General features: G+C 43.9%; 1 protein-coding gene across 12 annotated transcripts in view; it reads right to left on the reverse strand.

Annotated features, from left to right (window-relative positions):
* The window catches only part of KCNH7 (potassium voltage-gated channel subfamily H member 7), a 262,143-nt gene that overhangs the window by 97,914 nt on the left and 138,795 nt on the right, over positions 1-25,434 (reverse strand). For all 12 annotated transcript variants that reach the window (XM_082197448.1, XM_082197446.1, XM_082197447.1 and 9 more), the window contains exon 3: positions 6,294-6,449. In XM_082197448.1, the coding sequence (XP_082053574.1) occupies positions 6,294-6,449 (156 nt within the window). The remainder of the gene's footprint in view (positions 1-6,293; positions 6,450-25,434) is intronic.

Consider the following 25,434-nt stretch of genomic DNA (forward strand, 5'->3'; position numbering starts at 1 on the left):
AATGATTCCACATGATAAGGGTTCCTGAGAAGGATTCAGAACTGTAGCACAGGGAGCAGATGATTATGGCGTATGACACACAGATGTGCAACTCTCTTAAAAACTTTCAGGGCAGGCCCTATACCCCATCACATATTGCTGAACCTTGGCCTTCATATCGTCACGAAATGGTTGCATTTCCCCCCCTCACCTGCCCATTCTGTTCAAATCCTAAAAATGTTACACTGGAGTCAATGAGAATTCCAACGCACATTAGGGAGAATTCAGATGTGCAGTTGGGGGGTTTTGTGCTTACATAACTGTTCTCAATTACACAGAACGATGGCCACAAACATGGACCACTTCAAAGGACGATTAGACAAAATAATGGAAATTAAGGATCTCAGTGCCTAGTAGCCACAATGACTATGTTCTTTTTTTTTAAATAATATTTATTAGAGTTTCAAAAAAGTTACAAAAAAAGAAAGAAAAAGAAGAGGAAAGAGAAATAAAAAAAGAAGAGCAGAAAATACAAAATACAAGAAAATATAAACAATTAAAAACAATTCCATCTTTCCATGTCTTATCTTTCATTTACTTGTTTCCCTGACCTCCTCACACCTCCCTTTTTTGTATTCTAGTTCAATTAAATATTTCAGCAAATCCTTTCCACTTAGTTTTTATCCTAATAATTTATCTTAGTGTACTATAATTTTACATTCTCGTTTCACCACTTAAAAAATCAATTTTTACCTAATCTTTTATATCATTTCTGCTAAAACCACATTGCTTCATTCCAACATTCCTGGATCTTGCAGTGTTTCTGTAAATAAATTTTAAATTTTTTCCAATCTTCTTCCACCAACTCTCCACCTTGGTCTCAGATTCTGCCAGTCATCTCCGCCAGTTCCATATAGTCCATTACTTTCATCTGCCCACAATGACTATGTTCTAACTCCACTGTCAGAGGCAGCGCAACTGCATGCCAGTAGTTGGGAATCACATTTGGGGAGAGTGCTGTTGTACTCAAGTCTTGCTGTCGATCTCCCCACAGGTATCTGGTTGGTCCTGTGGGAATAGGATGCTACACTAAATGAGTCACTGGCCTGATCCATCTAGCTCTTCTAACTGAATAGGTTACATTTTTGGCAGAATGTTTTCAGGACCACGGGTGCTTTAAATACGACACAGTATTTGGAGATGTGCTATTGAGAAAGGCTGTAGTCTTATACATACTTACAGTGAATAAGTCCTGTGGAATTCAGAGGCACTTACGTCTGGGTAGATATATGTAGGCTTGCATAGTCAACCATTTTGGAAATGCATTTGTGTGGCTGGCTGTGCGTACGTGCAAAAGTAAGCTTAGAACAGCAGAGGCGAACCCTTCCATTTTCATATAGCCCACAACAGTCTGACTGATGCATTTAGCCCCGAGTCCTCCTATTTGCAGATCACTCTTGGAAAATACAGTGTGCTAGAATCACAGGTCCTGGTTTCAATAGTTCGTCTGGGAGACAGCCTTACAACTTTGCCTTTTTTAGTGAGATGTTTTATTTGCAGACCTCCCACTACACCCTATTGGGCCGCCATCCAATTCCTACTTCCTCTACGTAGATAATGTTCTCTGTGGAAATAAATCACCTTGAAAGTGTTACTACAGTGGCACCTCGGGGTAAAGAACTTAATTCGTTCCGGAGGTCCATTCTTAACCTGAAACTGTTCTTAACCTGAGGTAGCACATGGGGCCTCCCATGGCTGCCACCATGCGATTTCTGTTCTCATCCTGAAGCAAAGTTCTTAACCTGAGGTACTATTTCTGGGTTAGCAGAGTCTGTAACCTGAAGTGTCTGTAAGCCGAGGTACCACTGTACTTCCTTGAGCAGGGTTGCCTACTGCCTCTTAAGATGTCACTGTTGCCTCAGAGACCAAGCCTGCCTTTCCTCCTCCCCTGACATGCCCAGTCTGTGCTATGGAGCTTCCTCACTCTCCTTGGCATTGACTGGTGCTGCCTCCTTCCCCTGAGTGAATGGAAATGGTGCATGAGACTTCCAGTGGGTGTTTCTCAGTGGAACAGCCTGGCTCTTTGGTCAGGGGCAAGAGCAGGAGGGCTCTGGCCCCTTCCTCCCACTCTCTGTCCTCACTGGAGTCATCAGTATTGGCTGCTTAGGGGTTGCTCTTAACACTCCTTCTAGATGGCCTTTACAGGGTGCCATAGCAGGGCTGCTTTCTAGGGCAACACTTCGACAACATGCAACACCTCTGTTGAAAGCCTTGTTCTGGCTGCTATCCAGCTAGATTCAATGTTTTACTTGTTGTTGTTGTGTAGTCATTTAGTCGTGTCCGACTCTTCGTGACCTCATGGACCAGAGCACGCCAGGCACTCCTGTCTTCCACTGCCTCACCGCAGTTTGGTCAAACTCATGTTGGTAGCTTTGAGAACACTGTCCAACCATCTCTATTTTCCCCTTCTCCTTGTGCCCTCAATCTTGCCCAACATCAGGGTCTTTTCCAGGGAGTCTTCTCTTCTCATGAGGTGGCCAAAGTATTGGAGCCTCAGCTTCAGGATCTGTCCTTCCAGTGAGCACTCAGGGCTGATTTCCTTAAGAATGGATAGGTTTGGTCTTCTTGCAGTCCATGGGACTCTCAACAGTCGCCTCCAGCACCATAATTCAAAAGCATCAATTCTTCGGCGATCAGCCTTCTTTATGGTCCAGCTCTCACTTCCACACATTGCTACTGGGAAAACCATAGCTTTAACTATACGGACATTTGTCAGCAAGGTGATGTCTCTGCTTTTTAAGATGCTGTCTAGGCATCTTAAAGCCCTATATTGTTCTGGACCAGGATATCTGAGAAGAAGCCACCTCTCTACCTCCATCCTACTCCATGCCCTTAGGATGAAGCTCTGATAATGGCATTATGTGGCTCAAGCACACACTGTTAGCACTACAGCACCAGCTTTCCAGAATCAGAAAGGAAGCAAGCCCCAAATTATGTTTTCTACATTTCTTGAAAACCTTCCTTTTCTCCAAAGCCCTCCCAATTTCATATATTTCATTTCTGCAGTTTTAAATTATGGTTAGCGTTTACATTTTTGATACTGCTTTATGATCAGTTTTATATTTTATATAACTGTTAAGGCATTCTGTTCCTTAAATGCAGAGCGGTTTATAAATTCAGAACAAATGATTGAAATCTACTATTAAATGCAACGAGTGATGGACATTTTCCTCGTTATTTTATGCAGCCTTTCCAGAGCCTAATAGCCTTAGCTAAACCTAATAGCTTTAGCTAAACCTAATAGCTTAGGAGCAAAGCTGAGCAAATAATTCATGAGTAATTTGTTTAACAAATCTAGCTTCTTATTGTGCCATTAGAATATCTGCAAGCAGATTATGGTTCTCATTTTTTAAAAGCAAAAACAAAACAACACTCCATTCATATGGTTTTGCCTCCTAATTGGATGAGCAGGCAGACATTCTTCCTGATATAGACATGTGTGTGTATGTTTAAAATTGGATTTCTAGGCACTGATGGCCTTCAGCAATGATACTGCATTTTGTAGATACATCTATTGAAAAGCATTCTTTCATAAAGTAGAAGCAAAGGGGGTGTAAACATTTTTTAAGCATAGTGCAAATGAGGATTCTTCTCCTTAGTAGTAACTAAGTTCAGATCCACACTACGTATATATTTAAAGCACATGGCTCTGGGAACTAAAGTTTGTTTGCTGGGAACTGTAGCTCGGGGGGGGGGGGCGCTATGTGCTATATATGGTGACCTAAGACGCACTTCAGAAATTTAAACCTACAGAAATTTAAACCTTGGGGAAAATCCTATACTGTACAATTTTCTTGTTTAGCCACTTTTCACGTGTAGTAAGCACAGGGGTACCTTGATCTACAAACTTAATTCATTCCGGAAGTCCATTCTTAAACCATAGCGTTCTTAAACCGAGGCACACTTTCCCTACTGAGGCCTCCCGCTGCCGGTGCCCTTCCGCCGTTCGTCTTCCATTCGTCTTCCGAGGCAAAGTTTACTAGCTGGAACACCTACTTCCGGTTTTGTGGAGTTCGTTGTCTGAATAGTTCGTTAACAGGACTGTTCATAGACCGAGGTACCACTGTACTACATATTATTTCACTTTAAAAGCCTTCCATCTTTGTATACCTCCACTGCATATGTTCACGGCCACATCTGCACAATACATTTAAGGCACTCTTATACCACTTTAATGGTCACGGCTCCCCCCACAGAATCCTGGGAACTGTGATTTGTTAAGGGCGCTGAGAGTTTTATTCTTGTTGCTGATGACTGTTGATCTGATTTCATTCTGATGTAAATTATGACCCATCACTCCTTATTGTTTTCTTAATATAGAAAGCGAAAGATGAAGAAAGCAATCTCTGTACTTCCCTGAGTCACAGTTATGGTTACAGTTTTTTTTCCTTTCTTCTAGTTTTCCTTTCCTTTGATTGATTAGCCCACTGATTTTTACAACCTACTGATTTTTTTTTTTTTTGCCATTGTGTTCTCACACATTGATAAACATCGGGATAAAAATAAAATAAATAAAAAATTGTCCAGTAGCACCTTATAGACCAACTAAGTTTGTTCTGATATAAGCTTTTGTGTGCATGCACACTTCTTCAGATACAGATATCTGAATAAACTTAGTTGGTCTATAAGATGCTACTGGACAATTATTTATTTATTTTTATTTTGACTGCGTCAGACCAACTTACCCGACTTAATAAATGTGCTGGTTTTTGTGTTTTGTTTTTTTTAAAAAAAGTGCATGCCTTCTGCACCCGTTCCCTTTACTGCAAGGCGTTTTCAATAACACATGTTTCAGGAACATGCTATACAATGTGTTCAAGGCATGTATAAAGCCATGGTTAATACCACTAACGCAGGGACGCGGGTGGCGCTGTGGGTAAAAGCCTCAGCGCCTAGGGCTTGCCGATCGAAAGGTCGGCAGTTCGAATCCCCGCGGCGGGGTGCGCTCCCGTTGTTCGGTCCCAGCGCCTGCCAACCTAGCAGTTCGAAAGCACCCTCGGGTGCAAGTAGATAAATAGGGACCGCTTACTAGCGGGAAGGTAAACGGCGTTTCCGTGTGCGGCTCTGGCTCGCCAGAGCAGCGATGTCACGCTGGCCACGTGACCCGGAAGTGTCTCCGGACAGCGCTGGCCCCCGGCCTCTTGAGTGAGATGGGCGCACAACCCCAGAGTCTGTCAAGACTGGCCCGTTCGGGCAGGGGTACCTTTACCTTTAATACCACTAAAACATTCAAACTAGTTAATCAATCAGTGTTGCCTTTTTATGACTGTGGCTGACGTTTTTCACCTGGAGATGCCACAAATGGAAATTTGGACCTTTTTGCATGCAGTGCAGCTGCTCTGCTCCTGAGCTACAATCCCTTCATTGGGACCCAACATACCTTTAATACACGCTTTTAAAAAACTAATATCACTAAATAAATTTGTATCCTACCCCTCATCCAACATAAAAATACAAAATGAAAACACAGAATGCATAATGAAAACAAAAGCAGAGCAAACCAATAACCCCCTTCCCACAGATACATTTCAAAGGCCATAGAATGCTAAGCAGGCGAACGCCTGGAGTCTAAAGATATCAGTGAAGGCACCTGGTGAGCATCCCTGGGGAGAGCATTCCACAAATGAGGAGCCACTGCAGAAAAGGTCCAGTCTCATGTTGCCATCTTCCAGACCTCTTGTGGAGGAGGCACATGAAGAAGGGCCTCAGAAGATGATCGCAGGGTCTGGGTTGGTTCATATGGAAAGAGGCGGTCCTTGGTGTATTGCGGCCATGAGCCATTTAAGGCTTTAAAGGTCAGAAACAGCACTTTGAATTGTGCCCAGAAACCAATTGGCAGCCAGTGAAGTCAGGCCAGGATCAGTGTAATATGCTCAAACCGCCTCCTCCTGGTAAGCAACCTAGCTGCCAAATTCTGCACCAGCTGGAGTTTCCGTACCACCTTCAGAGGCAGCCCTACATACAACATGTCGCAGTAATGTAACCTCGAGGTTACCAGAGCATAGACAACAAAAATTAGGCTATTCCTGTTCAGACATTTGAAACACATTCCCCCAACTCAAACTACAGCGCCCAGAATTCTTTATGGGGTAGAATGTGCTTCGAATGTGTTTTAAAAGGTATAGTGCATACACAGCCCAAGAATCTTCATTCCAGGGAATGTGTTGAAGGCCAAAGTTCTACCAAGAGTAGCACATCATTTGTTCCATGCCCTACGACACACCCACCCAAATTCCCATAGTAAACACACTTACGGTTTGCAACTTTGGCTGAGAGTATCTGGTTCAGTTTCTCTGGAGACTCTACATTCTCCTCATCTGTTACGTATTCAAAGCTAATAATAAACATCATGGCAACTCCTTCTTGATTTTTCACGGGGATGATGTGGGTGTTGCAAATGAAGGTGGACCCTAGAAAGGAGAGAGAGAGAGAGAAGAACAATTTAAGCAAAGGTTTGTAAGTGAAATCATTCCTCCCCAATGATTTCTATGCCAGTCATTCTAGGAATATGTTAACGATCATTTGTTTGATTTAAGGACAGGCAAATGTTTTCTGACAATCGATCAACCATATCGTGATTTCGAGAAGCTCCCTTATTTATGTCACTGCCAGTGTGATCCTACACTTGCCAACTCAGAGGCAAGTCCTATTGTGTTTAAAGAGACTTACTTCCAAGCAGTGCTGGATGGTGGCCATTGGGACTGGTAGGGCGTCAGACAAGGAGCTCAAATTGGATGCAGAATGGGAGAAATGACAGGCACAGCCAACTAATCCTACTTCTGTCCCCATCCTCCTCTCTGATGAATTTTACAAGGGGCAACATTGAGATTAAGAAGGGAGAAGCGAAATGCCACCTTTGGGGCTGGTTGTGGGGCAGGCAGGCAAGTGGGGATTGGCTCAGGGCAGACTGGGGATGGCAGGCCACTGCCCCATCTGCTCAAATGCAGCAGCCTCCACTGTAAATGGGTGAAAGAGTTCAGCTCGCCTTTTTTTGCTGCTTTTTTGTTCCTCATAAATGCTTCAAACACGTGCACAGCATCATACTGGGAAGGTATTCAGTGTCAACAGCCACCTGTGATTTCCCCTATCAACAGAGAGGCTGAGGCTGAAAAAAGCCCCATTATTCTCTTAAATGTCAGCAGCTTGAAAGTCAAACTTTTGGCTGGGCTACAGGGAGGACACTTGCTTAAAATAGACAACTATTTGTATTTTAGCTGTCTTTGTGGTGGAATTCTGAATCAGAAAAGTTTCGGCAGGTTTTTTGTTTTTTGTTTTTAGGGAGTGGGGAGAGTTTTTCAGTTGAAAAAACTTTACTTTGGCTTCCTGGATAAGCCAGGAACGCTCTGCTCTGTGTCCATTCAGTATAAAAGACATCATTCAGAGCGTGGAAAAGCCGTTTTCAATGGAGCCCAGCGATGGAAGCTTATTGAGGCAGCACCGGGTGTTGAAATTTTGCTTCCCTAACAATTTTGCGCCAGGGGCAACCATCCCTATGGCCCCTCCCACACTATGCCACTGCCCTCGTGGCCCCTTCCATCTCTATGATTCTTTGAGAGAGCTTGACACACACCAATGGGTAACTCAACAGTAAACATGAAGTCAAACAACAACAACCCAATTTCATATATTGCAAGCAGAAACAAAACAACTCGCCGAATATGTTAACAAATATATGCCTCTACTGTAACATATGCAGCAGCTCTCTGGATGTCTTCCATGGGGAATACACAGAGGCTGAAGAAGAAAAAGAGACATTTGGAACCATCATTGAGAATGGCGCACAGGCCGAGATGTAGCCTCGAGGCTATGTAACTTGAGCGTCAGAGAAAAGATGCAAGGGCGGGGGGGGGGGAAGCTTAGGCACAAACAGGCATGCTGCTATTCAGATTATCTTTAGAGCTGCGCAAATAAATAAATAAATAAATAAACTGACTATTTTCTGACTGCTCACAGGGTGGTGGTGAAGCAAAGCTGCCATCCAAAATCAGGGCATTCCAGGAAGGCTGGCCTGGTGGGAATCAGCATGAGAATCTTCTGGCAACCACACTTCCTGGAATGCCTTGCAGGGAAACAATGCCCTGTGTTGAATGACGTTGCTCCCAAGGCAATGCCGGAAGTGCAGGAAGCTATGGAGAGGTCCCTGCACCTGTTTGAGCAGTGCATGACTCCTTTATGTTTTTTTAAAGAAGTGTTTAAACCACCAGAAAACCCTTGATCACCTCAAGGTCTTTCTACTAACATATAAGCTTCTAACATATATAAAAACATAATTAAAAACCTGCTGTCTAGGTAAGCAGGGTTGCACCCTGCTTTTTAACCACTTTCACTTATGCCACACGGAAGTGGGAGAAATGGCCTAAGGGCTTGACATCTGCCACATACAGTGAAGTCATAGAATCATAGAGTTGGAATAGATCACAAGGGCCATCGAGTCCAACCCCCTGCCAAGCAGGAAACACCATCAGAGCACTCCTGACATATGGCTGTCAAGCCTCTGCTTAAAGACCTCCAAAGTAGGAGACTCCACCACACTCCTTGGCAGCAAATTCCACTGTCGAACAGCTCTTACTGTCAGGAAGTTCTTCCTAATGTTTAGGTGGAATCTTCTTTCTTGTAGTTTGGATCCATTGCTCCGTGTCTGCTTCTCTGGAGCAGCAGAAAACAACCTTTCTCCCTCCTCTATATGACATCCTTTTATATATTTGAACATGGCTATCATATCACCCCTTAACCTCCTCTTCTCCAGGCTAAACATGCCCAGCTCCCTTAGCCGTTCCTCATAAGGCATCGTTTCCAGGCCTTTGACCATTTTGGTTGCCCTCCTCTGGACACGTTCCAGTTTGTCAGTGTCCTTCTTGAACTGTGGTGCCCAGAACTGGACACAGTACTCCAGGTGAGGTCTGACCAGAGCAGAATACAGTGGCACTATTACTTCCCTTGATCTAGATGCTATACTCCTATTGATGCAGCCCAGAATTGCATTGGCTTTTTTAGCTGCCGCGTCACACTGTTGGCTCATGTCAAGTTTGTGGTCAACCAAGACTCCTAGATTCTTTTCACATGTACTGCTCTCAAGCCAGGTGTCACCCATCTTGTATTTGTGCCTCTACTTTTTTTGCCCAAGTGCAATACTTTGCATTTCTCCCTGTTAAAGTTCATCTTGTTTGTTTTGGCCCAGTTCTCTAATCTGTCAAGGTCATTTTGAAGTGTGATCCTGTCCTCTGGGGTGTTAGCCACCCCTCCCAGTTTGGTGTCATCTGCAAATTTGATCAGGATGCCCTTGAGTCCATCATCCAAGTCGTTGATAAAGATGTTGAATAAGACCGGGCCCAAGACAGAACCCTGTGGCACCCCACTAGTCACTCTTCTCCAGGATGAAGAGGAACCATTGATGAGCACCCTTTGGGTTTGGTCAGTCAGCCAGTTACAAATCCACTGAGTGGTAGCATAGTCAAGACCGCATTTTACCAGCTTCTTTACAAGAATATCATGGGCCACCTTGTCGAATGCCTTGCTGAAATCAAGGTAGGCTACATCCACTGCGTTCCCTTCATCTACTAGGCTTGTAATTCTGTCAAAAAATGAGATCAGGTTAGTCTGACATGACTTATTTTTCAGAAATCCATGCTGACTATTGGTGATCACAGCATTCCTTTCTAGGTGCTCACAGACTGTTTGCTTAATGATCTGCTCCAGAATCTTCCCTGGTATTGATGTCAGACTGACTGGGCGATAATTATTTGGGTCCTCTCTTTTCCCCTTTTTGAAAATAGGGACAACATTTGCCCTCCTCCAGTCTGCCGGGACTTCGCCTGTTCTCCAGGAATTCTCAAAGATGACTGCCAGTGGTTCTGAGATCACATCTGCCAGTTCTTTTAATACTTTTGGATGCAGTTCATCTGGCCCTGGAGACTTGAATACATCTAGACTAGCCAAGTATTCTTGTACTATCTCCTTAGTTATTCTGGGCTGTGTTTCCTCTGCTGAATCATTTGCTCCAAATTCTTCAGGTCGGGCATTATTTTCTTTATCGGAGAAGACTGAGGCAAAGAAGGCATTGAGGAGTTCAGCCCTTTCTGTGTCCCCTGTTTGCATTTCACCATCTTCTCCTCTGAGTGACCCCACTGTTTCTTTGTTCTTCCTTTTGCTGTCACTGGAAACTGCTCTTGCTTGGTACCTTTTCTATGCGGCTCACCTCTTCTTTTTCAGCGACAGGCAAAATCGAGTGTTTGAAGAGACTGGATGATGTTCCCTCAACTCCAAAACTTTTCTTTACGAGCTGCGTTTTTCATAAAGTCATTTGTCTGCTTCTGTAGCACTGGGTATCAACTCTGGTAGTAATGTGATTACAGTAATAAGTACCAAGAGGCACTTTGGCTACTAGTTTCACACAGGTACATCTGCGAGAGAATTAACTGGCCATAATGACAGGGGGCTGTAACTAATGCAGAAGGCCTGGAATATATCAAGTGATCTACAGTCATTGATAGAGTTCCTTCAAACCAGCACCCATCTTGATGGCAGTGGACAGAAATGAGAAATTATTTCCATGGGAGAGCTATTTCAGATATACAGTGTGTGTGTTGTGTGTGTGTGTGTGTGTGTGTTTGTTTGTGTGTGCACTCACTCACATACACATGGTAAGTCCAATATATATAAGTGCTTTGGTGTTAATTATGAATGCATCTGCATATGTTAAGTGCGACTCTCAATTACGTATATGTTCAGTGTGCATGCATTAGGTGTTATAGCTTTACCGCCTCCCATGCAGTCATCAAGTGTATAATGATACAGAATGCAATATGGCTAAAATCAGAGAAAACTAGCAGTCTGGCACCATGAGCCAGCAAAAGCCAAGGCAGCTGTCCTGTATTAAGTGGTTTGGGTCAGTGCAATTTACGGTATGTCTCTCTTTTTGGTCCCATCTACTATTGAAATGTGGGACAGACCACTTTCCACCAGAGTAATATGGCTCTTTGCCCCCCCCCACATGTCCTGATTTCCCCCTGCCTCCGTAACCCTAACATGGCCAACTGTAACCCCCACCTCCACTCAAGTTAATGTAATTTTTCCTACTGCACACTTTCGTCTAAGCACAGTGTGAACTGTGCCTAAAACCCAACAGGCTCTCCCTTTCAGAATTTGTAGCTGTGGCTTCAATCCATTTAATAAAACAGTTAAGCACTTGCCACAGTTTCCATGGGAACAAACAAGACGACTTTAGTAAACGGAAAATAAGCAATTTAAGCCTGTCCCATCTGGGCTAAAAATAGCAATGCTGCAGGCCGCATGCTGAAATCGAGACTGGTTAAGCAGAGTGTTGTTGGAGGAGAGGCTAGACGGAAGAACTGTTACTTTTTTCCAGTTAATTAACCAAAATACATATTGCCCTTTTTAGGTTTCAGAATTATATTTTCTGATTCACGGGGAAAGGCACTGTTATTATCGCATAGTCATTATCAAAGAGAAGAATCCTTTGGTATCTGTTTTGCAGCAAGTCTCCAACTGTGTTGTGATGGGTAGATTTGTGGAAGCTGGTCTCTTGCACCAATGAGAAGGGTGGTTGTGGAGGAGATATGGACTATGCTGAGCCTTTGCCCAGCAGAGGAATAGGGAGCCCTTGGCCTCTGAGATGTAGTTGGATTACAGCTCCCCATAAGCCTCAGCCAGCATGGCCAATTGTTCAGAGAGGATGGGAGTCGTAGTCCAACAACAGCTGGAAGGCCACAGGTATTCCCATTCCTGGTTTAGCAGACAAATGATGGTGGTTGTCTCTGCTTGCACATTCAAAGCTCAGCACCCCACAAGCTAGCAAACAGGGCAGCCATAATGGAACACAGAGATACCCCCTGGTTCTTTAAATTAGTCGCCGAATCTGGAGATCAGGCAACTACAGCTTCTCCTGCCCTTTCTCTAATAATGGAGTATGTGGAGGGTGGAGCTGGGCTCCCGACACCAGTGTCACTGCTGTTTATCCAAATGAGGCTGGGGTGGGACAGTGGTCAGGTTGGCAGCTTGCTGCTGCACCAGCAAGACTGCTGCCACTCAGGTGCTGCTTCCATAAGTACAGCCTCGCCACAGCCTTGGTCCCATTCAGGTAAGCGGCAGTGATGATGTGGGAGTGAGGAAGGTGACTCTGCCCAACCACATAGGATGTTACTGCTCTGGTACCACCCTCTACCCCCTCCCAGACTTGCTGTGTGGCAGACCTGCAGTCCTGCTCTTTAAAGCAGGAAAAGAGGACATTTGACATTTCACTATCAACTTTGAAGATTTCAACTCGCAAATTGTGCAGTCTCCATTTTTGTTTGCTTGAAGGGTTTGTGGTTCGCAGTTTTATCCCCGATCTGTGAGCTTATCTATAATCAAACGTTTTCCTTGCAAAACCTCTTAAGGTGATGTGATGTTGATGTGATAGAAGGAAAGAACATTACCCTCCCATCTTTCTCCCCACTGCAACTGCATGATATCTAGAACGACAGTGTCTCTTACAAAATGTAAACAAACTGTGAAAAAGGTTCTTTTAAAAAAGGAGACACTATATGTACTCTTCCCCATTTGTTTGTTTGTTTTGTAACACAGGAAAATCTCTAATAAAAACTATTTTTAAAAAAAAATATGGGAACTGAAAGGGAATCATCCTTTGAAATTCACATTCTCTGAATTTTGCAATGCAGTTCTCCAGCCAAGTGATGTGGATAAAAAAATGAATATCCTGGGATAAAGTGTGTATAAAAACACAAATAATATTTAAAAATGCATTATATTAGGGAAGACAGCTTGTAGAGAAATGCAAATATTAGGCAAAATTCCATACAAACATTCGTATGGATCTTGCTGATGAATTTTCATAAGGTCTTTTAAAATAAAATAAAATAAAATTGCAAAAAACCCCTCTGCCTTAACTAAGCCTCTATCTATAGCTTGACACCCCCTGCATTTTAGTCTTCCTGCACTGTAATTCTGGTTTTTACCTAACGGATTCATCTGAATGTGACCAAAGGAAAAAGGGAGCAGCTCTTTTACAGTGTACGTTAAACATGAAGCACTGAGGTGCAACCCATGACCAACTTTCAATTTACAAGGCGAATTTCTACACCAGAATAAGCCAGATCCTCAGTTGCTACTGGCCAGTACAGCATACCATCATCTGCTGTATGATACCAAGATTTCAGGCCTATTGCCAAGTCATGGATTAGCCAGGACTGGTCACTTTCAAAAAGTTGTAAATTGTAAAAGCCGAAGTGTGTGAATTCTCATGCCTGCGGAAATTTTTTACTGATGTATTTATTTAATGGTACTCTGAAATGGCACCCTGAACTCTGAATTATTAATAATCATATCCTGTCGCAACCACTGTTTGTTATTAAGAAGCGGAACTAGAAACAAACAACACAGCATACTAAGTGTTGTGGTGGGAAGGAGGAGGGAACACAGTCCCCGCCAAATGGGCTTAAAGTATTTGCTAATAGTTTGCTTGACTATTGCTCTAGGAGGCAGGGTGCCAGTTCAGCCCCACAGAGAGACACGTTAAGTGGAACAATTGAGGGAAACGCTCTTTAACAGGATGAGTATGTGCAGCCTAAGGAACAAGTGTCAAATATTGAAAATAATGTTACTCAGCAACACTTCTGTTGGACTTTTCACTGTAGGAGCTAAAGACAACAAACAAACAACCATCTGTAAGATGTACTCTTTACACAGAGGATGATGGCCAGGCCACTTAGAACAATCTGGAACGTACATGAATCATGAGGAAAAGCCCCCTTCCCCATTTCTCTCTCTCCAACAGCCTCAGGGCCTGGTCTACAGAACTCCTGAGCTTTGTTTGTGTAAAACCTGGATGGGGTTTTCTCTAGACTCTAGTGAACGTGAACAAATATAACATGGACAGTATTCCCTTAATATTACATACCCTCCATCATTTCACCGATGAAAATAGAGACGTTTCATTCTAAAATGATAATCTTGCTATTTATACCCCACACATCTTACTGGAAAATAGGGACACTTGGAGGGTCTGATATTATACCCCACACCTGATATTCCATAGAGAGGACCCTTTTCCTGCTGTGTCATGCTGTTATAGCCCCAAACCAACTTAATTCTGCATAATGAATGTATGAAAGAACCTTAGAAGTTTAAATAATAAAACTTAGAATGCACCAAATTTTAAAAGCCCACTGTGCTTCCCCATTAGGCCTAGATATTCCTTCTTGTCTGCCATCTCCTACTGATAAACCTACAATAAAAAACTACAAACAGGATATTATTAATAGTCTAATGCACGAACATTGCAACTCATTTCTACTACACAGGATTATGAAAATCCTTCAGATCATTGTGTTTGGCTTTCCAGTCCTCCCTAGTATTGAACACGGTCCCCAATTTGGTATCATCATCAGATTTCATTATCACACTCTCATTTTTACCATCAAGGCTGTTGATTAATATTGATTGGAGTGGTTCCCAAGACTGAGCTTTGCAAAAACTCCACTAACAACTTTATCGCTCACAACTTTCTTTCTATCTTCCACCAAACTGCTATGTTTTCTTTTCAGGAGAGCTCCCTGTCTACCCATTAAACTTTCTTCATTAAGACACCTCCAACTTTGTAATTTCCCAGTTGGCACCATATCGAATCCATTATTAAAATACCAAGTAATAGGGGTTATTTTCTGAGGGGTGTGTGTGGAGTATTCAATTTGTTTTCAATTCAGGCCAGCTTTACCTCCGAAATCTCAAGAAGTCATGGCTTGTGAAATCAGCCAATGAATTCCAGAACTAGGAATAATGGTTCTGAGCATGTGCAAAACTGTCAAGTTTTGTAGCCAGCTTGCCAGGTGGGAAATAAATACTTCACACAGCACAAAGTTAAACGATGGAGCTCACCGCCACAATATAAAGTGTTGGCTACCCAACTGGATGGTTTTAAAGTGGAACAGACAAATCAGTCCAAAGGCTCATCCAGCCCACCAGGATGTTCTCACATTAGCCAACAAGATGAAGGAAAATCAAGGAGGATGAGACTATCAATGACTACACTATGGAAAGTGGCATTGTGCTCCTGCTTGTGAGCTTTTCGTGGACATCTGGCCCTTTGGTCTTCTCTCACAGCATCCTTCTGTTCTTCTAACAGTCGGCTTGGCTGTCTGGTGGTGAGGCAGGCTCCCTCCCCCCCCCCCCGGTTGACCCTCTTTGCAATACCAAGGGCGGCTTTTGTGTTGTTGTTTGCCTGAGTGTGTTCCTAAAATTATGCAATCTTAGTTTTTGCTTAACATTTCTTCTGAGCACTCTCAGATGTTATGCGGGAAACCTGAAGTAGTTCAGCTGTTCTCATTTTAAACCATTTAGCAAATAGGTTCAATGCGTGGATAGCCTTTTAAAAATTGAGATTGTGTTAGGTTCAACTAGGGAAAAGAATGCTAATGTGAATCCGACCACAGCAATATCCATGAATGGGATTCATTCTATTAGAGGAGGGCTGGGAATCTGTTTTTTTTTGGGGGGGGGGCTGTATTTCCTTATAAGGAACCTTCTGGGGGTTGCATGCCGGGAGGGGGGGTGAGAGGCAAAAACAGCCAATCAATGGGCGTGACCCTTACTCTTATACAATGGGCTACATGCCAGCAAAAGCCAGAGGTTTTTAACAATGCATGCAAACACACCTGTCCTTCTAGACAAGCAAGAGGCAAAGACACATTTCTGCCAGACAAAAGCAGTTGAGCATGACGGACATCTAGCAATAATGGTGAAGGGTGTGGCTTGGACAAGGGGTGTGAGCGAGTGAGAGCGATGAGGGTTGGCTAGAGATGCCTGGATGGCTGCAATTGGTTCTGAGTCTGAGGTTCCCAACTCCTGCATTAGATCTGAGGAAACCGCACACCTCCAACCATTTAATTTGTCCAAAGAATTCTGCATGAAATTCTGGTGAAATGAAGCCCAGTGTTTTTGCAATGTTTTCTTAAAATCCTTTAAAAAACCAAAACAACCTACAGTTCCTCAAAATTTTCAAGGCTAATGAGTAGGAATATGCATACCAGTGCACAATCACCTCCATTACGGAACACGAACATGAAAGAAAGCAATTAGTGCAAAGACTGATTAGGTCTATCTGTAGCCGCTGTTTGTTCTTTCTGATTTTGATAGACAGTTTGCCCCTGTAAGGCAATTATCCACGCAACTCTTAAACCATAGTACAAGAAGTTAAGTAATGAGATTAAATATGGTTTGAAATAAATACACCAGCTTAGCAAATTTGCGGATCAGTTTTCATGCTTTCTAAAATATCTGGAACTTTTAAGCTTTATGCATAAAACACATGTTTAGAATTCATCTCTCAGATCCAGCCGTAACCAAGCATGTTTTTATCCAATGCACTTATTATAGTGGGATAGGCAGGTTAAGCTCTTCTGAGGATCTCAAAGCATGTTATCATAAGCTCCATGTCCCCTATTTACCAGGTACAGACAATGGTACCTCTGGGGTAAGGAGAATGAGGGAGGAGGCAAACACAACAGGGCTGACTTACCACAGCTTGACATAAGCAAAGTTAAACATTAATTTCTAAATAGAGAGATCCCCATAAGACCATGTGCGGTAAGCAAAATAAGCTTTGTATTGTAAGACCATTGTAAGACCATTAAGTCTAGATGGTGATGGTGGTAAGGGATAAGACTATTACACTTAAAGTCTCAAGATCACCTAACTTAGGGGCCACAAACATGGCACCCAAGGGTGCACCTGTGCCTGCAGAGGCCTTCCTTTGCACCTGAAGGGTCTCCTCCCATGCCACTCCCTACTGAAATTAGGTTTAAAAGAAGCCCTTTGTTGTATTCAATAGAATAGGTTGCAGGGTGTGCTTGGTTGTCCTGCCTACAAATGTTTCCCTGCTTTGCAAATGTGTCCATGGGCCTAAAAATGTTGGCAATCACTGGCCTAACTGCAAAACTAGCAGTGGTGCCACTGCGGCAGGACTTGAGGCAGAGAGAGTCAAGGGCCCCCCACTCAAGAGAATATGAAAGAGACTCCCCAAGCGGACATTAGTATCTAAAGTGTGTGTGTGTGTGTGTGTGTGTGTGTGTGTGTGACAGAATCTTAACATCACCAATGTGAACCACTCAAATGGTGATTCCCGTTATGAAATTTTGTGAGAGTAGCTGTTCCATATCTTCATGAAAGCACAGAACTTCACTGTAAACAATAATGGCACTGGAAAATGGGAAAATAAATTACCGGTATATAAGAAGAGGAGGATGCAGCGAGAAAATTTTGGGGAAATTCTCATGGGTGGGGAACAGTGTTTTTGATGTGCTTATCCAAGTTTTGAGGTGATCAACACAGATATTATCTGCTGTTTTTCTAGAAAAAAGAAGTGCCAGAACTCACCGTGAATGCCTCCCTTGTTCTCTTATAATGGCAAAGGTGCCCACTTGAGAGGTGCCGGAACAGAGTTCTGGTGAGTTCACTGAAAAAAAGCCCTGTGTATCATTTATACAAATCCTCTGCGTTCTGCATGCCTTCCCAGGTGCCTGCCCTTCAATCAAGCTGCCCCTCAAAATGGGCAGCCAGGGAGGCTGCCGAGTGCTGGAGAAATGTTTACCAGAAAGGAAAGGGAAGCTCAAAACCCGCAACAACCAAAATGCGAAAGGAACTCTCAAGTGCCCTGAAAATGAGGCAGAAAAATGGAAGCCCCTTTTATTGAGAAAGCAGGGTGGGGTGGAACTCCTGAGAAACTGGAGGCGGATTTTTGCACAGGTACTCATCATACCTCGATCACTACCCAAATGGATTCAGCCTTAATTCAATCCAGAGCTCCTGGGACCTCTCTGCTGATTATTCACCACATACACCAACAAGGGGATATACGTTTTTGATGTAGCTCTTATCCATCTTCATGGGATTGAAATGCCTTCCCTAGCATGGTGACAAGGGGGAATGTCACAAGCACCCCTATTAAACTGACTGCAGACAGATATCCAAGATCTCTTTAAAGATTCATTGCCAGGGAGCAACTAAAAATAGCTTGCAGGTTGAAATGTATTATATCTGCCTTTATATCCTGGTGGTGCAGTACTTAAAGGGGGAGGAGAGGTGAAGGTGGTGGGGGTGGCAAGAAAAGAAAGAGTGACAAATGTATATTTGATGTGGCTGGATATTTATTAGGGAACTTAGCTTACAATGATTAAATAGGACCTCTTCGCCTTGACATCTCCCCTTCTACTCCCAAACTCTGCAACAAATGAGAATTCTGTCTATCACCCAAGGTGTGGCTGATATTCATTTGATTTACTCTAGGGCTCCCAGGGTATTTCCCTGGTACATTTGAAAGCAGAGGTAGGAGCCCATTGGGAAAAGAAAATTAACTCTCCTGGAGGATGGGGGGGGGAGCATACTATGTAATCAGTAGTCTGGAAATGATCTGAAGACCTTTGCTTGGTTTTGTTCTCATGGTGTTTCAGACTGCTTGAACATCTTCAATCACCCCTACCATATCTCACTACGACCCCATCTGCACTACACATTTAAAGCCGTATCATACCACTTTAAATAGTCCGAGGAATCCTGTAGTTTGTTCAGGGTTTCTAGAGTCATTAGGAATAGAGGTGGGTTTAGGGCAGTGCGACTGGTTCTGCTGCACTGGGTGCCAAGCCTAGGGGGCGTTGAAGGGCATCTCAACTATGGCATAGTGAAATGAGCAGAACAGAATACAAGAGGTGGGCGGGGGCTGTGACAAATTGTGGCTTTGCAAAGGGCGCTGCTGAAATTTGAAAGTCCAAAGTCTGCCCATTGTTAGAAGCACTGGTGGAGGAACAGGAGTGCGGAGGGAGTGGACCGCCCCCAGCACCACTATTCTGGTAGGGTGGCATCGCAGCCCACCCCCTGAAACACGTGCCGCGCACCCCCCGCATGCCAGACGCCACGCCCCCACAGGCGGCATTTCACGCCCCTAGAACACGCGCCATGCACCTGCGGGCAGCATGCCACGCCCTTGTGGGCAGCGTACCATGCCACAGGATGTGTGCCCCACACCCCCGCAGCTTTGCCACTGGTTAGAAGACCCTTACGCCCCTTACAGAGCTACAATTTCCAGAGTTCCCTGTGAAGAGGGGTTGAATATTGCACCACTCTGTAAATTGTAGCTCTGTGAATTGAATAGAGGTCTCCTAATGTCTCTCAGCAGCCATAACAAACTAGAGCCAGTGTGGTGTAGTGGTTAAGAGCGGTAGACTTGTAATCTGGTGAACTGGGTTTGCATCTCCGCTCCTCCACATGCAGCTGCTGGGTGACTTCTTTGAAGTCTCTCAGCCCCACGCACCTCACAGAGTGTTTGTTGTGGTGGAGGAAGGGGTGTGTGTGGAGTATTCAATTTGTTTTCAATTCAGGCCAGCTTTACCTCCGAAATCTCAAGAAGTCATGGCTTGTGAAATCAGCCAATGAATTCCAGAACTAGGAATAATGGTTCTGAGCATGTGCAAAACTGTCAAGTTTTGTAGCCAGCTTGCCAGGTGGGAAATAAATACTTCACACAGCACAAAGTTAAACGATGGAGCTCACCGCCACAATATAAAGTGTTGGCTACCCAACTGGATGGTTTTAAAGTGGAACAGACAAATCAGTCCAAAGGCTCATCCAGCCCACCAGGATGTTCTCACATTAGCCAACAAGATGAAGGAAAATCAAGGAGGATGAGACTATCAATGACTACACTATGGAAAGTGGCATTGTGCTCCTGCTTGTGAGCTTTTCGTGGACATCTGGCCCTTTGGTCTTCTCTCACAGCATCCTTCTGTTCTTCTAACAGTCGGCTTGGCTGTCTGGTGGTGAGGCAGGCTCCCTCCCCCCCCCCGGTTGACCCTCTTTGCAATACCAAGGGCGGCTTTTGTGTTGTTGTTTGCCTGAGTGTGTTCCTAAAATTATGCAATCTTAGTTTTTGCTTAACATTTCTTCTGAGCACTCTCAGATGTTATGCGGGAAACCTGAAGTAGTTCAGCTGTTCTCATTTTAAACCATTTAGCAAATAGGTTCAATGCGTGGATAGCCTTTTAAAAATTGAGATTGTGTTAGGTTCAACTAGGGAAAAGAATGCTAATGTGAATCCGACCACAGCAATATCCATGAATGGGATTCATTCTATTAGAGGAGGGCTGGGAATCTGTTTTTTTTTTTGGGGGGGCTGTATTTCCTTATAAGGAACCTTCTGGGGGTTGCATGCCGGGAGGGGGGGTGAGAGGCAAAAACAGCCAATCAATGGGCGTGACCCTTACTCTTATACAATGGGCTACATGCCAGCAAAAGCCAGAGGTTTTTAACAATGCATGCAAACACACCTGTCCTTCTAGACAAGCAAGAGGCAAAGACACATTTCTGCCAGACAAAAGCAGTTGAGCATGACGGACATCTAGCAATAATGGTGAAGGGTGTGGCTTGGACAAGGGGTGTGAGCGAGTGAGAGCGATGAGGGTTGGCTAGAGATGCCTGGATGGCTGCAATTGGTTCTGAGTCTGAGGTTCCCAACTCCTGCATTAGATCTGAGGAAACCGCACACCTCCAACCATTTAATTTGTCCAAAGAATTCTGCATGAAATTCTGGTGAAATGAAGCCCAGTGTTTTTGCAATGTTTTCTTAAAATCCTTTAAAAAACCAAAACAACCTACAGTTCCTCAAAATTTTCAAGGCTAATGAGTAGGAATATGCATACCAGTGCACAATCACCTCCATTACGGAACACGAACATGAAAGAAAGCAATTAGTGCAAAGACTGATTAGGTCTATCTGTAGCCGCTGTTTGTTCTTTCTGATTTTGATAGACAGTTTGCCCCTGTAAGGCAATTATCCACGCAACTCTTAAACCATAGTACAAGAAGTTAAGTAATGAGATTAAATATGGTTTGAAATAAATACACCAGCTTAGCAAATTTGCGGATCAGTTTTCAATGGAAGCCCCTTTTATTGAGAAAGCAGGGTGGGGTGGAACTCCTGAGAAACTGGAGGCGGATTTTTGCACAGGTACTCATCATACCTCGATCACTACCCAAATGGATTCAGCCTTAATTCAATCCAGAGCTCCTGGGACCTCTCTGCTGATTATTCACCACATACACCAACAAGGGGATATACGTTTTTGATGTAGCTCTTATCCATCTTCATGGGATTGAAATGCCTTCCCTAGCATGGTGACAAGGGGGAATGTCACAAGCACCCCTATTAAACTGACTGCAGACAGATATCCAAGATCTCTTTAAAGATTCATTGCCAGGGAGCAACTAAAAATAGCTTGCAGGTTGAAATGTATTATATCTGCCTTTATATCCTGGTGGTGCAGTACTTAAAGGGGGAGGAGAGGTGAAGGTGGTGGGGGTGGCAAGAAAAGAAAGAGTGACAAATGTATATTTGATGTGGCTGGATATTTATTAGGGAACTTAGCTTACAATGATTAAATAGGACCTCTTCGCCTTGACATCTCCCCTTCTACTCCCAAACTCTGCAACAAATGAGAATTCTGTCTATCACCCAAGGTGTGGCTGATATTCATTTGATTTACTCTAGGGCTCCCAGGGTATTTCCCTGGTACATTTGAAAGCAGAGGTAGGAGCCCATTGGGAAAAGAAAATTAACTCTCCTGGAGGATGGGGGGGGGAGCATACTATGTAATCAGTAGTCTGGAAATGATCTGAAGACCTTTGCTTGGTTTTGTTCTCATGGTGTTTCAGACTGCTTGAACATCTTCAATCACCCCTACCATATCTCACTACGACCCCATCTGCACTACACATTTAAAGCCGTATCATACCACTTTAAATAGTCCGAGGAATCCTGTAGTTTGTTCAGGGTTTCTAGAGTCATTAGGAATAGAGGTGGGTTTAGGGCAGTGCGACTGGTTCTGCTGCACTGGGTGCCAAGCCTAGGGGGCGTTGAAGGGCATCTCAACTATGGCATAGTGAAATGAGCAGAACAGAATACAAGAGGTGGGCGGGGGCTGTGACAAATTGTGGCTTTGCAAAGGGCGCTGCTGAAATTTGAAAGTCCAAAGTCTGCCCATTGTTAGAAGCACTGGTGGAGGAACAGGAGTGCGGAGGGAGTGGACCGCCCCCAGCACCACTATTCTGGTAGGGTGGCATCGCAGCCCACCCCCTGAAACACGTGCCGCGCACCCCCCGCATGCCAGACGCCACGCCCCCACAGGCGGCATTTCACGCCCCTAGAACACGCGCCATGCACCTGCGGGCAGCATGCCACGCCCTTGTGGGCAGCGTACCATGCCACAGGATGTGTGCCCCACACCCCCGCAGCTTTGCCACTGGTTAGAAGACCCTTACGCCCCTTACAGAGCTACAATTTCCAGAGTTCCCTGTGAAGAGGGGTTGAATATTGCACCACTCTGTAAATTGTAGCTCTGTGAATTGAATAGAGGTCTCCTAATGTCTCTCAGCAGCCATAACAAACTAGAGCCAGTGTGGTGTAGTGGTTAAGAGCGGTAGACTTGTAATCTGGTGAACTGGGTTTGCATCTCCGCTCCTCCACATGCAGCTGCTGGGTGACTTCTTTGAAGTCTCTCAGCCCCACGCACCTCACAGAGTGTTTGTTGTGGTGGAGGAAGGGAAAAGAGAATGTCAGCCTCTTTGAGACTCCTATGGGTAGTGATAAAGCGGGATATCAAATCCAAACTCTTCTTCTTCTTCTTCTACAGTTCCCAGGATTCTTTGGAGGAAGCCATGACTGTTTAAAGTGATATCATAGTGCTTTAAATGCATAATAGTGCAAACGGAGCCACAATCCACCCAGACACAACGATTGCTTAGCTCAGGATAATAATTTAGCAATAATTTCTAGGGATTATATGTAACACTTTAGAGCAGGGATGGGAAACCTTTACAGGCTATGGGGCATATGCCATTAATCTTCACAGGGCTACCGCCAAGTAAGTAGGTACATGATTTCTCCCTAAGTCTAACAAAGCTGAAAATGCCAAGACTGGACAGTTTTTCAGTTCTCTGCCGTTTCATGAGCTGCAAAACATACGCTGGCTGCAAATATTCAAAATGGTACAAGAGAAGCAAAGAATCACACAGAAAATGAGAAAAGGAATCAATCGACGAAAGGAATGCCTGCATATGTGTGATCATTTTCTGCCAGAATTATGTCAATATATTTGTGAAGAGAGAGCAAGAGTGAGAGCTGAGAGAGAAAAGTAGAATTGCAACTTGTCTCAGAAGACAAAACAGGTACAGATAAATGGAATAAATTAATGCATGTCTATGAATGTACATTTTAAAATGCCAGTTGTTTGGCTCCTAATAGAGGGGACTATATGGCGAAATTACCAAAACAAAATTTTGCCCCAAACCAGTTTTAGCTGATCGCATGGTGAACTTAGGGGAAATGCTTTAAGCCTATGCCTACTTTCCTGGGAGTAAGCCCCACTGAACTTTATGGAACATTTTTTTCAGGGGCAGGTGGATAGGATTGTGCTGTAAGCAGCCTTCCCCGACCAACCACCCTCCAAATATTTTGGACTGGAACCCCCACTAGCCCCAGCCAGCACAGGCAATGGTCAAGAATGCTGAGATTTGTAGACCAAGAATCTGGAGGCACTAAGGCTGGGAAAGGCTGCTATAAATGATATTTTCCACTGTGGCATGCAGTCGATGGATGTTCTTGCTCCAAGAGGGTCAGTTGTCTCCCTCTTTGCTTCACTTGAAGATCAATCCATCACCACTTGAAGATGCCTCACCAAGCCTTTAATGGGTCGGTTGTGTAGATTTCTTTTCTACCATTTAGTGCTGGCTCCTGCATGGCTGTAGTTTATTTTTAAAGGTTTTGTTTCTCCCTTGCTCTTTATTCTGCTTATTTGTTTTATATCTACCTATGGATATATAATGCAACTGATGCGGGTAGCGCTGTGGTCTAAACCACTGAGCCTCTTGGGCTTGCCGATCAGAAGGTCTGCAGTTCGAATCCCCACGGCGGGGTGAGCTCCGGTTGCTCTGTCCCAGCTCCTGCCAACCTAGCAGTTTGAAATCACACCAGTGCAAGTAGAAATATAGGTACCAATGCAGTGGGAAGGTAAATGGCGTTTCTGTGCACTCTGGTTTCCATCACAACATCCTGTGATGGAAGTGGTTTAGTCATGCTGGCCACAAGACCTGGAAAACTGTCTGTGGACAAATGCTGGCTCCCTAGGTCTATAGAGCGAGATGAGCACGCAACCCCAGAGTCACCTTTGACTGGACTTAACCGTCCAGGGGTCCTTTACCTTTTTACCTATATAAGGTGACTGACATGGTGGTTGTTTTATGGCCATTATGTAAGCTACTTGGGGCACCTCCGTTCTGGAGGAGGGAAACATAAAAACATACAAATAAACATCATCATCATCATCATCATCATCATCATCATTATTATTAAGCTATCTGATACAGAATCAGGCCATCTGGGACCTTTTGCATGCTAAAGATGTGCTCTGTCACTCTATAACTTTCTAAATCAATCAATCAATCAATCAATCAATCAATCAATAACATTATACTCAATCCCAGTTTTGGGTCAAGAGTCCAAGGAATGGCACAAGAGTGTTACTTCTAAACTGTCAACTTTTGTCAGAACCAGAGACGGCTTGTTGAGGGGAAGAGAATGTAAGTCAGAGAGTTCAGTTAAACATAGGTGGCTTCTGATCTGGCCATTCATACAGATTATGTCAGATGCTGTCAGGATTATGGGCTGGAGGCAAATGCACGATTGCAGCTGTTCTAAACTAAAGTGGGGTTTTGTTTGGGGGTGGGGAGGCAGAAGATGGGTAAAATGTTCACCTAGTAAAAGCCCGGCCACAATTCAGAGAAATATTTCTTGAAAAAATCTCTTTTTTTGAAGGAATAATAATAATAATAATAATAATAATAATAATAATAATAATCCTGGTTCCTAAATGTGCACATTCTGCTTTCTTGCATATGAAGTGTGCAAAAAAATTAAAAAATTAAAATTATTCCACTTGATTGCTTGGAGGTCTGTAAAAATGCACTATACACCATTCTGCTAGATGTGAAGAAGTTTGTTTATTATGTAAACCGTCCTGTGGCCTATTGACAAAGAGTGGCGTATTAATTTCTCACTAAATAAATAAATAAGCCGCCATTCATTCCTGGAGGGGAAAGCAAAGTGTTAAAGCTAAAGGCAATGTTGCAGTAGGGGCCAAACTTGCTTGCATTGGTGGGCAATTAAATGGATGTGGCTGCACAGCAATTGATGGAAGAGAGGAATTTCTGATCTAACCAGTAGGTGGCAGTGGAGTCAGGATACTCGGTCAGCACTGTGGATGACAGGTCCTGCTTTGCCAGTGCTAATCAAGGTACTTCCTTGACTCCATCCGTGCCTCCCAGTAGCACACCAGAGAT

This window comes from Podarcis vaucheri (assembly GCF_965113315.1).
Source record: "Podarcis vaucheri genome assembly, chromosome: 1".
Classification (NCBI taxonomy): Eukaryota; Metazoa; Chordata; class Lepidosauria; order Squamata; family Lacertidae; genus Podarcis; species Podarcis vaucheri.